Raw genomic sequence first — 15558 nt, forward strand, 5'->3', positions numbered from 1 at the left:
ACATGCACCTGTGGAGCGGGAAGGCTAGCTATTCAGTGCCAAGTAATTTATCTCCAAAGTTACTAAAAAATGTTGTATAGAGAAACAAGAAATGGTAGGCCAACTTAGGGATGTGGCTCCCACTATTTTTAGACACGGGTTCATCTACATACCTTAGTAGTCACCACAATTACAAGTAAGCAAAGTCACGGAATCGGAAATGTAGGACCGGAAGGGACCCCTGCACTTAGGCAGGACCAAGTAAACCTAGACCATCCCTGGTAGGTGTTTGTCTAACCTGCTCTTAAAAACCTCCAGTGACAGGGATTCCACAACCTCCCATGTCTTGGTAACTTATTCCAGTACATAACTATCCTTACAATTAGGGTATGTCTACACTACCCATGTTACAGCGCAGCCCCGACCGTACTGTGACGTGGGCAGCGTAGATGTGCTTTATTGCTGGGGAGAGCTCTCTTGGTGATGAAAAAAAAAAAACAAAAAAAAACACCCCGAATGAGCAGTGGTAGCTTTATCACTGGGAGTTTCTCGGGTCGTAGCTTTACTGGAGACCAAGGTGCACCTTTTTATGATTGGGTTGGACTAAAATATTCATTGGTATCCTTTTTGTATTGACTCGGTGGCTTCATGAGTTGGTTTTGTTGACACCTTCAGCTCCTGAACATTCAGTCCCTTTAATGAATATGTAGCACACTTCTAAGTGCTTGTGGTCTTTTGTGGCAGGACTCTCTCAGATAATGTTCATGTTAGAGGTTTTAATTTTTTTTATTCTATTTGAGATATTTCTTCAGTTTCATTAGGGTTAAAAACAGAATTTCAATTCCTGTTGAAAAGTTCAATGTTCCTAGTTTTAAAAAGTTTTTAAAATTGTCTTAACATTTTGAGATTACACAGAGTTCTTCTTCGGGTTTGGTTCTGCGTAAGCTCGGAAGCTTATCTCTTCCATCAGCGGCAGTCAGACTAATAAAAGATATCACCTCTTCCACCTTGTCCTCAAACTGGAAGAGTTACTAAGTTAATCTTTGAAGAGGTGATTCTTGTTTCGTGAGGAGTTGCTGAAATACTGCATCAATATAAATTTCTATTTTAAAATATTTTCTTAGATAGGTAGTTAAGCAATTGATCTTGCTGTGTTGGTCTGTAACCATTTCCTATTAACATAGCAATTGCATTAGGAAGTTATGACATTAGATGCTTACTTTAGACAAAATATTTGTGAATATAGATCTGAAAGAGGTTCATGCACTGTAATAATCTAAAGAATTACAAGAGGTTTTATTTTTGAGTGGAAACATGTTATAAGTAACGTCTGTAAAATATTTTCCCAACCATAAATGTTCTTTTACATTTGAAAAATGAAGCTGTAATTGTGTTTATTGAAAGAAACCCACTTTACTCCTAGTTTATGACTGGGATAACACATCCCTATTCATGACCTTTTTGTTTGTTTTTTTTGTTTTTTGCTCTTAACACCATTTTGAAGTCAGGACTAACTATTTGCAAAAAATGTTGATAGGGATAAAACTTTTTTTGCCCATTGATATTTTATACCGAAGAAGTATTGCTCTGTGATAAGCTTTGTCTATTCAAGTAAATGGTGTTTTCCCAGTTGCAGCAATTTCTATTTGAAAATCAAATATGCCTGTGGAAAATGCCATACAACACACAACTACCATTTGACATCCTTCAATACACATCCTTCATACACATACATACACCTAGACATACACATCTTTCAATTCATAAAACAAAGGCAAATAGACCAGACTGTTAGGCTGCAGTCCAAGGGTCATAAACAAGCTAACTCCCTCGGCACTTGGCTTGTATCCAGTAATGTTTTCTCAGGTATCATCGTATAACATAGTTGTAGCTACATCCTAAAATTCAATAAAGGTGCAATCTAGTTTGTAATGACCTAACATTGTAAGAATACACTAAACAGTTAATACTCATTTTTGCATAAATATTGAGGTCTCCCCAACACATCCTCCAGCTTGAAGACTGGAGTCAAAACATTTTGTGTGGCAGGGAATAATAGTGACAAATCAGAGATCCATATGTCTGCGGGATATCTTATCAAATCTTATCTTTGCATATGTACTGTTGTAGTAGGAATTTTGAATATCTTACAGTATCTTTTAAAACGGGACTAAGTATTTGGAACATTTTACATTTTGTGTGTGTTAATTCCTTTAAACTCAAAGTTTGGGAAGGGTTTTATTACTGTCTTTGCTAATACTTTGAGCATATTTAACTTCTGTAATTTTATATCTTGAAACTAGGAAGTCGAATCAAATTCTCCTGCTGCACTAGCAGGTCTTAGACCACATAGTGACTATGTCATCGGAGCAGATACTGTCATGAATGAGGTAGTATAACTTTTTGAATTTCATTTACAAGAAGCAGAATACCAGGGCAATATTAATATTAAGCCCAACTTTCTCAGTATCCTGTGCTAATAGACATTCTTTGCCAATTAGTTGGAGGAGCTCTGGCACAGCAAGTCTACATTTCTGAGTACACAGATATAACTTTAGAGTTTAAAAATGCTGTTTAAAATGCCTTCATATAATAAGATGGGATTAGTTTACACTTTTTTAAAATAATTTGAAAGATTTATTAGGAATTAAACAAGTAGTAAAACATAATTTCAACTTTAATTTTTTTATTCTGATTTGAAATCTGAGTTATCATACCAAATGTAGTAGTTTATCATCTGTGTTCAGTCTGAAAATGTAAATAAACTATTTTATCTGTGGAGTATATTGAAATTTTACACGCACACATGCTCTAAGGCTCTAGTCCTGCAATAAAACACCTCAGAGGTGCCAGGCTCTGCTAGTTCTGCAATGGAGCCTATGAGATGGCAGTTTCCATGTTTATAGATCCTAAAATTAAAATACTATTTAAAAAAATTAACCAATTTGCAATGTTCCTATTTTTTTTCAGTCTGAAGATCTGTTCTCTCTCATTGAAACACATGAAGGAAAACCATTAAAACTTTATGTGTACAACACAGACACGGATAATTGTCGAGAGGTGATTATTACCCCCAATTCTGCATGGGGTGGAGAAGGCAGGTAAGCTAATTCAACATACCAAATAATAGTTTTGCAGCAGCACCTAGCTCATTCAGGATTAGGGCCCCTCTGTGCTTGATGCTGTAGAAACAGAGGAAAAGGTAATTCCTGTTGCAAAGCGTATTACTGGTAATAAGAAACTGTGTGCAATGGTGATTTACATACGAATTAGTTTGTAGGAGGGCCCTTGTTTTTTTTGTAGTTACTCAAATTAGCTCATTTAAAAGTTCATAAAACTTTATGAATGCTTAGTGCATTAGACTTGAAATCTTGATACAGTATAATATGCTAAAGCATGTAGTAGGTAGAACAGAAGACTGCAACTGATGTACCTGGGTTGTATTTTCAGCTATATCTTTAACTTACTCTGATTTGGGGCAGGTAATTAAGTTCTGTACCTTATTTCCCTATCTGTAAACCTATTTTATAAGGGTGTGGTTGAGGCTTAGCTATGTTTCTAATAGTTTTTAAATCTTTTGAATACCTGTGGTTTTGTGTAGTGATACTAGTGGTTGGAAGGAGCTATAGAGGTTCAAAGTAATAAGTATAATCTACTAATGAGAAAAGGAGGACTTGTGGCACCTTAGAGACTAACCAATTTATTAGAGCATAAGCTTTCGTGAGCTACAGCTCACTTCCTCAGATGCATATCGTGGAAACTGCAGCAGGCTTTATATATACACAGAGAATATGAAACAATACCTATTCCCACCCCACTGTCCTGCTGGTAATAGCTTATCTAAAGTGATTTCCAGCACAAATCCAGGTTTTCTCACCCTCCACCCCCCCACACAAATTCACTCTCCTGCTGGTGATAGCCCATCCAAAGTGACAACTCTTTACACAATGTGCATGACAATCAAGCTGGGCTATTTCCTGCATAAATCCAGGTTCTCACATCCCCCCACCCCCATACACACAGAAACTCACTCTCCTGCTGGTAATAGCTCATCCAAACTGACCACTCTTCAAGTTAAAATCCAAGTTAAACCAGAACATCTGGGGGGGGGGGGGTAGGAAAAAACAAGAGGAAACAGGCTACCTTGCATAATGACTTAGCCACTCCAAGTCTCTATTTAAGCCTAAATTAATAGTATCCAATTTGCAAATGAATTCCAATTCAGCAGTTTCTCGCTGGAGTCTGGATTTGAAGTTTTTTTGTTTTAAGATAGCGACCTTCATGTCTGTGATCGCGTGACCAGAGAGATTGAAGTGTTCTCCGACTGGTTTATGAATGTTACAATTCTTGACATCTGATTTGTGTCCATTTATTCTTTTACGTAGAGACTGTCCAGTTTGACCAATGTACATGGCAGAGGGGCATTGCTGGCACATGATGGCATATATCACATTGGTGGATGTGCAGGTGAACGAGCCTCTGATAGTGTGGCTGGTGTTATTAGGCCCTGTGATGGTGTCCCCTGAATAGATATGTGGGCACAGTTGGCAACGGGCTTTGTTGCAAGGATAAGTTCCTGGGTTAGTGGTTCTGTTGTGTGGTATGTGGTTGTTGGTGAGTATTTGCTTCAGGTTGCGGGGCTGTCTGTAGGCAAGGACTGGCCTGTCTCCCAAGATTTGTGAGAGTGTTGGGTCATCCTTTAGGATAGGTTGAATATGAAACCCTAAGTTTCATATTCTCTGTGTATATATAAAGCCTGCTGCAGTTTCCACGATATGCATCTGAGGAAGTGAGCTGTAGCTCACGAAAGCTTATGCTCTAATAAATTGGTTAGTCTCTAAGGTGCCACAAGTCCTCCTTTTCTTTTTGCGAATACAGACTAACACGGCTGCTACTCTGAAACCTACTAATGAGAGTATTTCCACAGAAAAATGACATGTACTCTAGTACTTTTCCATATAACAATAGGCTTTATTCTATCTTGAGATTCATTATGACATCTTGAGCCATTTGCAGGTAATTGGCTATGTTTTCTAATAGCTATTTGCTTATGGTATATTGTAAACCAGTCCTCCAAAGGAAGTTATAGAAGCCTCATTAGTTGTCACTTAAAACTGGATTACACAAAGGAAGCCCTTGGAAAAAATACTGTAGGGGGAACAATCCTGTAGTCGCAAGGGAATGGACTAATCTAATAAGTCTCTTCAATAAGTGCCTACAGCTCTGTTGGTGGACACACTTCTGTGTCTTGCTGTAGTTCAAGACACCATTCTTGTGGTTTTTGGGAATCCGAGAACTGAGTCCTTTTCACATTAGGCAAGATTGTTCTGTGCTGTTTGTTTAGTGTAGGGTCCATGGTGATGGTGGCTTATGCATGTACCAAGGTCAGACTGGTCTGTTCCTGTCTAACCTTTAAATGTTCATATTTTAAAAGCCTAGGTTGTGGCATTGGCTATGGGTATTTACATCGGATACCTACACGTCCATTTGAAGAGGGAAAGAAAATTTCTCTCCCTGGGCAAATGCATAGTGCACCCATCAGTCCACTCAAAGATGGATTTACAGAGGTAAGTTGTAATCTCTTTTGTGCTTGATAAAATAACTGTGAAAGTATAACTAACATTTGTTTTCATTGTTGTGGATTCCAGTGAAACATAACTACTAACACCTCATTTTTGTAAGGTTCAACTGTCTTCAGTTAATCCCCCATCCACATTACCACCTGGAACAACAGGAATTGAACAGGGTCTGTCAGGACTGTCCATTAGTTCAACCCCTACTACGGTCAGTAGTGTTCTCAGTACAGGTATGTATAAAATAAAAACAACCTCACTTGTGAAATGCATTCATAATTTATTGACTTCTGTAATTCAGAAAGATGGATTTGTCAGTTAACTTCACAAAGAGAAAACATGTTTGTAGAAATGCATATGATTTCCAGAGTTCACTTCTTCCCTTTGCCTCTTCCAAAACCATTTCCCAAAAACTAGGACTTAGTATATTTCACATCATAGCCCAATGGTACAATGTACTTTCACTGTAAGGTGAGTGACTCCTAACCTGTTAACACCAGGGTTCAAAATTACTGATAGCAAAACCTTATAAACATGGCATAAAATGCTAATGGAGAAACACTGAATCCCTATAAGTAGGGCCCTACCAAATTCATGCTATGAAAAACACATCATGGACCATGAAATCTGTGCTTTTACCTTGTACTATACAGATTTCACAGGGGAGACCAACGTTTCTCAAATTGAGGGCCCTAACTTAAAAGGGAGTTGCAGGTGGGGTCACTTCTATACTGCCTTCAGAGCTGGGCGGCCAGAGAGCGGCGACTATTGGCCAGGTGCCCAGCTCTGAAGGCAGCGCCCCGCCAGCAGAGTGCAGAAGTAAGGGTGGCAATACCATACCATGTCACCCTTACTTCTGCACTGCTGCCTTCAGAGCTGGGTGGGTGGAGAGTGCTGGCTGCTGACTGGGGGTCCAGCTCTGCAGGTAGCAGTGCAGAAGTCAGGGTGGCAATACCATACCAGGCCATCCTTACTTCCGTGCTGTTGCTGGCGGCGGCTCTGCCTTCAGAGCTGGGATCCCAGCCAGTAGCCACTGCTCTCCAGCTACCAAGCTCTGAAGGCAGCTCCACCAGCAGCAACAGCACAGAAGTAAGGGTCGCAGTACCACAAACCCCCCACCCCTCAATAATCTTGTGACCCACAATACTGTGAAATTTTAAATAGCTGAAATCATGAAATTTATTATTTTTTTTAAATCCTATGTCCTAACCTATAAGTTCCTCTTTGAGATACTGTGTGAGGAAGTGTGTTGGAATGTTGCATACTTGGACATATTTGAAATGATGGTATATACTTACATGAATCTTTCATTAGGTGTCCCAACAGTACCATTATTGCCACCACAAGTAAATCAGTCCCTCAGTTCAGTGCCACCAGTTAACCCAGCAACTACATTGCCAGGTGAGTAGTGAAAATTTTGAGCAAGCTCAAACATTTTAGAAACAAAATAACGCAAGATAGTATAGAACAATAGGGAGAAAGAGGAGGTTTGTATTTTTTGGCCCCATTCTTTAGAAAATTGTTTATCCATGTATGTCCATTTCTGTCATTTTGTTTAACTGGAATGTAGGAGTAATTTGTCCCTTTCGTTGTCATAATGTGTTCTAACAGCATTAAGGTGTAATGGTGTTCTAAGGATAGTTAAGTACTGGAATAGGTTACCCAGGGAGGTTGTGGAATTTCTGTCATTGGAGGTTTTAAGGACAGTTTAGACAAACACCTTTCACGGAAGATCTAGGTTTACTTGGTCCTGCCTTGGCATGAGTGGATGGATGAAATTATGTCTGATGTCCCTTCCAGCCCTACATTTCTATATCTAGATAAACCATACTTGCTGTTCACTTAGAACATATTTTTTCTTCAGCACTTATAATTGTGCTAGACCCATAACAGGAAAAAAAATTTGTGTGGCCTTTGCCTCAAACACCATACAATCAAATTTTTAGATGTGATGTGACCGATAGGAAGGAGAAGGTACATGTGCTCAACTTAATGATTCAATTACGTTTTTTAAATGTTGATTCTCTAGAACACTGTGTAACAAGGCTGCCTTGGTCCTGCTTCTGTCTCAGTCCACAAATTTTGCGGAGACCCTTTTGCTGGTTCAGTACCCTGTGTAGTTTATTTACAGTTGCATCCCACCACCCTCACAGCATACCTAAGACCTTTCCCAAGCAGAGGAGCTTAATCTCTCTGTCCTCCTTCCTGTGCCTAGTTGTGGGGTCTTGCCTAATAGCTTAATTGGCCTTTCTGCCCTGCTGGGCCCACAAATGAGGTGCAGCCTTGTATAGTCAGCTCCAATCTGCTTTACCTGAATGGGGCTGCTGTGAAGAGTGCTAACTCAGGCCTTTGTACCTAGCACTCTGTCACACTGTGGAACAGAGTTTTGAGGCGTAATCTAAATAAAGAGGAGGTAGTGGGTTGGCAAACTGGGACTGGACTCTCAAATATCTGAAAATCCCCCAATTTGGTAATATCTGCATTTTCAGGGAACAATTATATCTACAGTAAATGTTGGTGAAATCCTAGCCTTGTTGAAACAAATGAGTTTTGCCATTGAGTTCAGTGGGTCAGGAGTTCATCCTAATTTGATTTTTCACTGCAGTTTGACATTTGGAGTAAAAATAAAATATAATCAACCCATCATTAAATTTCTATGGTCTGAAATATACCTAATGCATATTACGTTACAGTGGAACTGAGATGTTAAGGCCTATATATGCACATGAATATGAAGTTGGTTAGGGATGAAATACACAGAATCACAGAAATGTAGAGCTGGAAGGGACCTCGACAGGTCGTCTAGTCCATCCTGCTGCACTGAGGTGGGACCAAATGTACTAAAACCACCCCTGATAGGTGTTTGTCTAACCTGTTCTTAAAAATCTCCAGTGATGGTGATTCCACAACCTTCCTTGGTAACCAGTTCCTGTTCTTAAACTATCCTTATAGTTTGAAAGTTTATTTTCTAACATCTCTCCTAAACGTACCTTGCTGCAGATTAAGCCCATTCTACTTGTACTGTTTTCAGTGGATGTACAGAACAGTTGATTGTAGTTATCTTCATAGCATCCCTTAAACGTATTCAAAGACTTATCAGGTCTCCCCTTCTTTTCTCAAGACTAAACAAGCCCAGTGTTTTTGTTTTTTAAACCCTTTCCTCCTAGGTAAGGTTTTCTTACCCTTATATCATTTTTGTTGCTGTCCTCTGGACTCTCAAACTTGTCTACATCTTTCTTAGTGTGGCATCCAGAACTGGACTCAGTACTCCGGCTGAGGCCTCCCCAGTGCTGAGCAGAGTGGGACAATTACCTCCTATACTGGACTTCTGTTAATACACCCTAGAATATTAGCCTTTTTTTGCAACTGCAACATGGTGTTAGCTCATTCAATTTGCAATCCACTATAATCCCCCAGATCCTTTTTCTGCGATATTACTGCCAAGACAGTTATTCCCAATTTTGTATTTGTGCATTCTTAAGTGTAACACTTTATTGAATTTCATCTTGATGATTTCAGACCACTTCTCCAGTTTATCAAGGTTATTTTGAATTATAATCCTGTTCTCCAAAGTGATAGCAACTCCAGGTGTCATCCACAAATTTTTATAAGCATATCATCCACTTCACTATCTAAGTCATTGATGAAAATATTGAATAGTACTGAACTTAGGACAGGCCTCTGCAGGACTCCAGTAGATATATCCTCCCAGTCTGATGATAAACCATTGACAAATACTTTTTAATGTTTTTTTTCCTAATCAGTTATGCACCTACTTTATAGCATTTTAATCTAGGCCATTTTCTTTAGTTTGCTTGAATGTTTTGTGGAACTGTATCAGAAACCTTATTAAAAATCAAGATACCATGTCCACTGCTTCCTCCTACCCACTAGGCCAGTAACCCTGTCAAAGAAGGAAATCAGATTGGTTTAGCATGATTTGTTGACCAATCCATGTAGGCTATTACTTATCACTCTATTATCCTCTAGGTGCTCATAAATTGATTAACAATTGGCTCTATTATCTTTCCAAATATCGAACGTAAGCTGACTAGTCTATAATTCTCCAGGTCCTCTTTGTTCCCCCTTTTTAAAGATAGGTACTGTTTGCCCTTCTCCAGTCCTCTGGGACTTCACCTGTCTTCCATGAGTTAATTGCTAATGGTTCCATGATGGCATCAACTAGTTCCTTAGGTACCCTAGGGTGAATTTCATCAAGCCCTGGCAACTTGAATACATCTAAATATTGTTTAACCTGTTCTTTCCCTATTCTGATTTGTGTCCCTTCCTTCTTGCTGTTAATATTATGTTAAGCGTCTGGTTACAATTAACTTCTTTAGTGAAGACGGAAGCAAAATAGACACTTGATACCTCAGCCTTATTTATGTCATTTGTTAGCTTTCCTTTCCCTCTTAAGTAGTAGATCTACACTTTCCTTTGTCCTTCTTACTCCTAATGCATTTATAGAACCTCTTCTTATTGCCTTATGTTCTTTGCTAGGTATAACTCATTTTGGGCCTTGGCCTTTCTGATTTTGTCCCCATAAGTGCACGCACACACAAGGCATAGACGTGGAGGTCATCTTGATGTAAAAATAGCTGTCTATTTGAATGTGTATGCAATATAAGAAAGAACATGGAAGTTAATAGAGGTTCATTGCTAAGTCATTTAGTCTATCCCCTGCCAATGAAGGATTAATCTCTAATGTACATCTGGTAGTGCATTGTCCAGTCTAGTCTCAAGCAATGGGATTTTCACAGCCTAATAGAGCTTACTGCCAGGAAAAAAAATTAGGAGATATCAGGAAAGGATACCTATCTTAACTTCTTCTCCTTCTTAATTATACCCTCATGTCCCAACTAAATGATTCTCATTCTCTCTCTCTCCTTGATATTTACATCCTTCAAATATTTTTAGACTTAAATCACACTATACTTCAGCTATTAATTAGCCTATATACATTTAATTCTTAATATTTCAATCAATCTGGCAGCGCCTAATCTTTTGGTGAACTCTCAGTACATCTTGGAGGTCTTGCAGGACTAGTTTCTGCAAGACCCAAAGACTGAGGGTTTTACTTCTGTTGGGTATTTAGATGTCCACTGAATAGCTAGTGGAGCTGGAAGTTGCTCTCAGCAGACTTCATTTCTCCCCACCACAAACAGTGCTGCATGACTGCCTTAGCTACGTTTCAGGGAAAAGGGGCAGAGCAAGAGGCCCTTGCCCAGGAAGGAGACAGCTACCCTATAGCCCAGTCGGGCTCTCCTTTTTAGAGAGAAGCAAATCTGTGGGGTGGGCTTAAGAGCTCTCTTGTGACTGCTATGCTCCACTGGCTTAGGTGTCAGATATGTTTGACATATTAACTGCACTATTTTGCAACACATTATGTATGGTTAGACTAAAGTTACATAAGTATATTTACACTGGATTAATTTAGTATTCATATTAATACTCTGCACATAGTTTATCATAAGATTATCAATCTAGAACAATGGGTGGTAGCCAACTATTTTTGCATTTGGATCAGTTTAAAGTTTCTGACAGCAGTTTAGATAATAGCCTATTAAATTTTGCTAAAAGATGGCATTGTCAATCTACCATAAAACGTTTAGTGATGATTCCATTATCTCTCTAAATTGTTGAGAGTTCCTATATTTCACAGGCTTACTAGCTCAGTTTCCATAATGTATTATTTTAGACTGGTGTGGAAATTCTTGCTACATACCCTGTGAATAAAGTAATGTTTTATTCACTGAGATTAATGAAACACTGAATCCTTATGTGCCAAAATCGTTCTATTGTAGGTTTGACAGACAATGCAAGTCTTATGTAGAATTTCTCTATATATTTCCTACTAACTGGTACAGGATACATAGGATTACTTAATGTACTTTGCATGCTAATGTAACTGAAATATTGGAAATTTAGTAAAGTTTTAAAAAAATTAACCCAAAACTCTTGGAGGCAGATTTGCCAGTGTGGGAAGAAAATACAGTAGAGTTAAGTATGTGTGTGAAGTGATGATGATGTCAGGAAATTCTAAATTCCTGTACCACAAGGTTAAAATGTCAAACTGCTAGGAAGTTTAGCTTTCATTAAAGCGTGAACATTTCCCTGCCAACTCTGGGCAATATGAATGTGGTTTTGAAATCCCCAGGGAAACTGTTCACTTCTTTGATTTACAGTTTCACTACTACAAGTATAGATGTTTAAAGCCTTTTTAGTAGCTAAGGGTGGGCTTCTGGGTACAGTTAAGAGTTTCCCAGATAAATATTCACACTAGTCTTAGCTTTCAGTCTAAAGATAAGCTCTCTTTGTGAATCAGTGTGCCATTATTTTACTGCTGACCTACTTATTAATCTTAACTATTTATTGGGCTAGTTCTGTTTTGAATCTGTTGATTTTTGCTTTTAAATAAGATCCAACAAAAAAGTTATTTATTTTACAATATTCTATTAATGTTGTGACACACAAGGTTTATTTCAGGATTAGTCCTCATTAACCTAAACCCTGTGTACACACTTAAGAAGGAAGAGGTGGTCCGTGCTCCATAGAGCAGTGGTCTCCAAAGTGGGGTGCGTGCACCCGAGGGGATGCGCCAGAGGATCCCAGGGGTGTGCAGCAGGAGGAGAGCCACCGGATGGCACTCTGCTGGGTTTTTTTTCTTCGGCGGCAGCTCTGCACGCCTGTAGCAGGTCTTCCCTTCCAGTGGCACACCTGTGTCAGGTCTTTCCTCCTCCTTTCTTCAGCGGCACCATGGGGGTGCGCAATCCAAAAACTTTGGAGGCCACTGCCATAGAGGATCAATTTAAAAAAAAAAAAGGAAAGTGGGGGAGGAAACAGGATATACCTGTTGGCAGAATGATATCTTAATTCCACACTTGTATTGCATTTTATAACCCTTGCCTGACTTTGAAAATAACTTTAAAACTTGCCCTTATTTCTGTATATTTTTTGTCCTTAACCTTAGCCTTTTCTATTTGTGTTTATAACTAACACTTTTGCTTGTTTTGTTTTAGCCTTGATTTTCCTGTTTTTATTTGTCACTTAAAAAAAAAAATAAACCCTTTCCCTTCATTATTGCTAATCCTATAGAAGATGCTCATTACTATGATAGTAAAAATAGAATTAGCTGGGAAATGGGATTTTTCTAGCCCTAACTCTTGTGATTACTGTGTATAGGTAAATCCCTTTCATCATCATTTTAAGATCAAAAGAGAAGCTTATTCACTTTCCCATTTGTAAAAAGAACCACCAACTTGAAGTATGGTGTGAGCCAGTGATATGCAAGTTCTGTCTGGAACAGTTTTTCAGCTGGCTAGGTGTAGCTCTTGAAATTGAGGTTTCGTATTTGTTTTTTAGGTCTGATGTCATTACCAACTGGACTTCCTAACCTGACCAGTCTTTCTAGTCTGAATTTACCTGCACCACCCATCATTCCTGGTGCTGGATTGTCAGAAATCCTACATCCTGGTATGTTTACAAATGTAAATATTACAGTAACTGGTTTCTGAAGACCTTAGACCACACTGTTTCCTTGATACGACCCATTCATTACTAACTCCATGTTGTGCTCTATGGTTCATTCATGAAAAGGGTGGTTGATTCTGTTGCCAGAGCTGCAATGGAATGGTGCTCTCATTAGTGACCTCTTCTGCTCAGTCAAGGAATGTGTCAAAATAATCCAATCTAGTCCTCCCTGTCTTAGATTTATGTTTCCTCATTACCCCCATCAGATTTAGGGCTTCATAAAGACTTTCAAAAGATGTTCCTTTGTGCTAAAAATTAGAGGGAGTATATAGCTTTTTGGGGAGGCTTAGTGAAATGCACAGTTCATATTTTCTGTGTGCCAGCCAAGATTGAGAAGTCAGAATAAGTATCAGAAATACTAAATTTATGATACTGAATACAACTGCTGAAAAATACATATTGAGCAAGCAAAAAGTGGAACAAGGCTTCTGTGGGCATTGGCAGTTTTAGGATGTGCTGGAAAAAATCCAGGCTGTAGTAGAAATAAATACATTAAAAGCATTGTCTCGAGGCTGTAGCTGCCTCTTGTACATGTCAGCAGGCCAACACAAGTTCCATTATTGTTAACCTTTTTAAGGAATGCTTGATGATCTAGTTGAGGAGGATTGTTTGGCTTTCAAAATATTTAAAGCTTTAAAACTAGCTGTTTCTGAGTTATCGTTGTTTAAAAGTCCTGATCATGTTCCCACTAAACTCAATAGGAGCAGAAGAAATCCCATAGTGACTAGGGGAACAAAGAGGCTTGGCAGACTCATAGTTCTAGTGTAGATCAAACTGATCACATGGCATCCTGGGGAAAACTTTAAAAGAAGTATAAGTGAATGGTGTGTGATTTGTTGCTTTTTTTTAAATTTCTAGGTTTGCCACCACTTCCTTCCTTTCCACCTCTAAATCTATCTGGAATAACTCCTCTCCCAATGCCACCTGAGTTTCTTGCACAATTTCCTTTGGTCACAGAGGTATCTACTCCACCTACAGATCTGCTTCCCCATAGCACAACTGTAAGCGTAGAACAAACTTCTGCACTCACCTTGGATACTGCTGTCCCCACCTCTAAGGCAACTCCTGTTGATGACAGATCAAATGAATCTTCTACAGTAAATGAAAAACCATCCACGGTCACAGCTGTTCATACTTCAGAATCATCATAACTTCAAATCATTCTGTTGGAGTGTCTTGGTAAATTTAGCCATGGAAAGCATATTTGAAGACGCAAACTACCATTAATTTCATATTCGTTTGTACTTTATCTGTAGGAGTCCTGTAAATAATACTGAGGATAAAAAATAAATAAAAGGAAATGGGATTCATACTGTGTGCTGAATGGGTGGGAGGGGAAGAAAAAGACTTGTATTTAAACAACCAAAAAGAAGCATCATGGTAGTGAAACAGACTTCCACTGCCAAACTTGCAGGTTTAACAGGCTGACAGTCTGCTAGCCTCCCCAACTTTTGCTTCTGTTAGAAATGAACTAGGTTTGTGAGACAATTACATACCAGATTTCTTGTTCTTTACAAGTATGGAAATCTTGTGGCTATGGGGGCGGGGGGTTAGGGGGGAGTGTTTACTTTTGTTTTAGTTGTAAATTTTAGCATTACAAAACTTCCACCTTAAAATATTTTATTAAAGTTACCGAATGGTCTGTCAATTGAGCATCTTTTTATTCAGCTTGTGTACAGATCTTTATCTTAATCTTTTAAGAAAAAATAGTCAGGCAACACTTTGTAACTGCTGCTGGATTGCTTTACACCCCCACTGTATAATGGTCTTTAGAAGAAAATGAATGTTAAATGTTGCACAGTTTTAAACCAGAAGGTGGCACTTGGACTATTGTAAGAAAAGTTACATAGAGGAAAACATACATACAGCAATAAAGTCCTGGAATTTTATTCTGAGACACAAATAGCACAATATTTTTGTTCAGTATATAAGATGTGACAACCTTGTGTTCACTTTTCAGTGACTTTTTTCCCTACCCTAGAGAAAATAGTCTTTGTCACCAAAAAGGATGGGAGGCATGACCTAGTATTAGTGGTGCATTTGACACTGGTAAGATTCCTCTCAGTGATGTCTGTGGCACAGGCTTGCATTTCAGTTGCTTCTCAGGATGAAGGGGAGTGTTTTGACTCTGCTACATCAATAAAGTGCTTTACAAAATGTAGTAGGGTTTCTTCATCTACTGTTGAAATGCAAATCTTTCCTTGTCATGGTGCAATAGCTGGCATCTTCACATACATCAAGGGCATCAGTTTCCTTTTTCTACAAGTATTATATTCGTATTGCTCAAAGGTGGTCCTCAAGCTTAATGCCTCAGGGTGGGGATACTTTGAGTGATTTGCACTTGAACAGGACACATTGAAAGTCTGCCTGATCTAGTCAGGCTGCCTAGGACTGAGAATCACCTTATTACACCCTTCCCCACCACCAGCAAGGGAAGACTTGCTGGTGCTTAACTGGGTGGCAGCTCCCTGCCACA

General features: G+C 38.9%; 1 protein-coding gene across 1 annotated transcript in view; it reads left to right on the forward strand.

Annotated features, from left to right (window-relative positions):
* Window positions 1-14985, forward strand: part of GORASP2 (golgi reassembly stacking protein 2) — a 36053-nt gene extending 21068 nt beyond the window's left edge. The window contains exons 4-10 of the mRNA XM_073305807.2: window positions 2283-2369; window positions 2950-3080; window positions 5414-5546; window positions 5662-5785; window positions 6867-6953; window positions 12915-13025; window positions 13941-14985. Of these exons, the coding sequence (XP_073161908.1) occupies window positions 2283-2369; window positions 2950-3080; window positions 5414-5546; window positions 5662-5785; window positions 6867-6953; window positions 12915-13025; window positions 13941-14233 (966 nt within the window). The 3' untranslated portion in view covers window positions 14234-14985. The remainder of the gene's footprint in view (window positions 1-2282; window positions 2370-2949; window positions 3081-5413; window positions 5547-5661; window positions 5786-6866; window positions 6954-12914; window positions 13026-13940) is intronic.
* Window positions 14986-15558: the final 573 nt, after the last annotated feature.

Source organism: Lepidochelys kempii, chromosome 11 (genome assembly GCF_965140285.1).
Source record: "Lepidochelys kempii isolate rLepKem1 chromosome 11, rLepKem1.hap1, whole genome shotgun sequence".
Taxonomy (NCBI): domain Eukaryota; kingdom Metazoa; phylum Chordata; order Testudines; family Cheloniidae; genus Lepidochelys; species Lepidochelys kempii.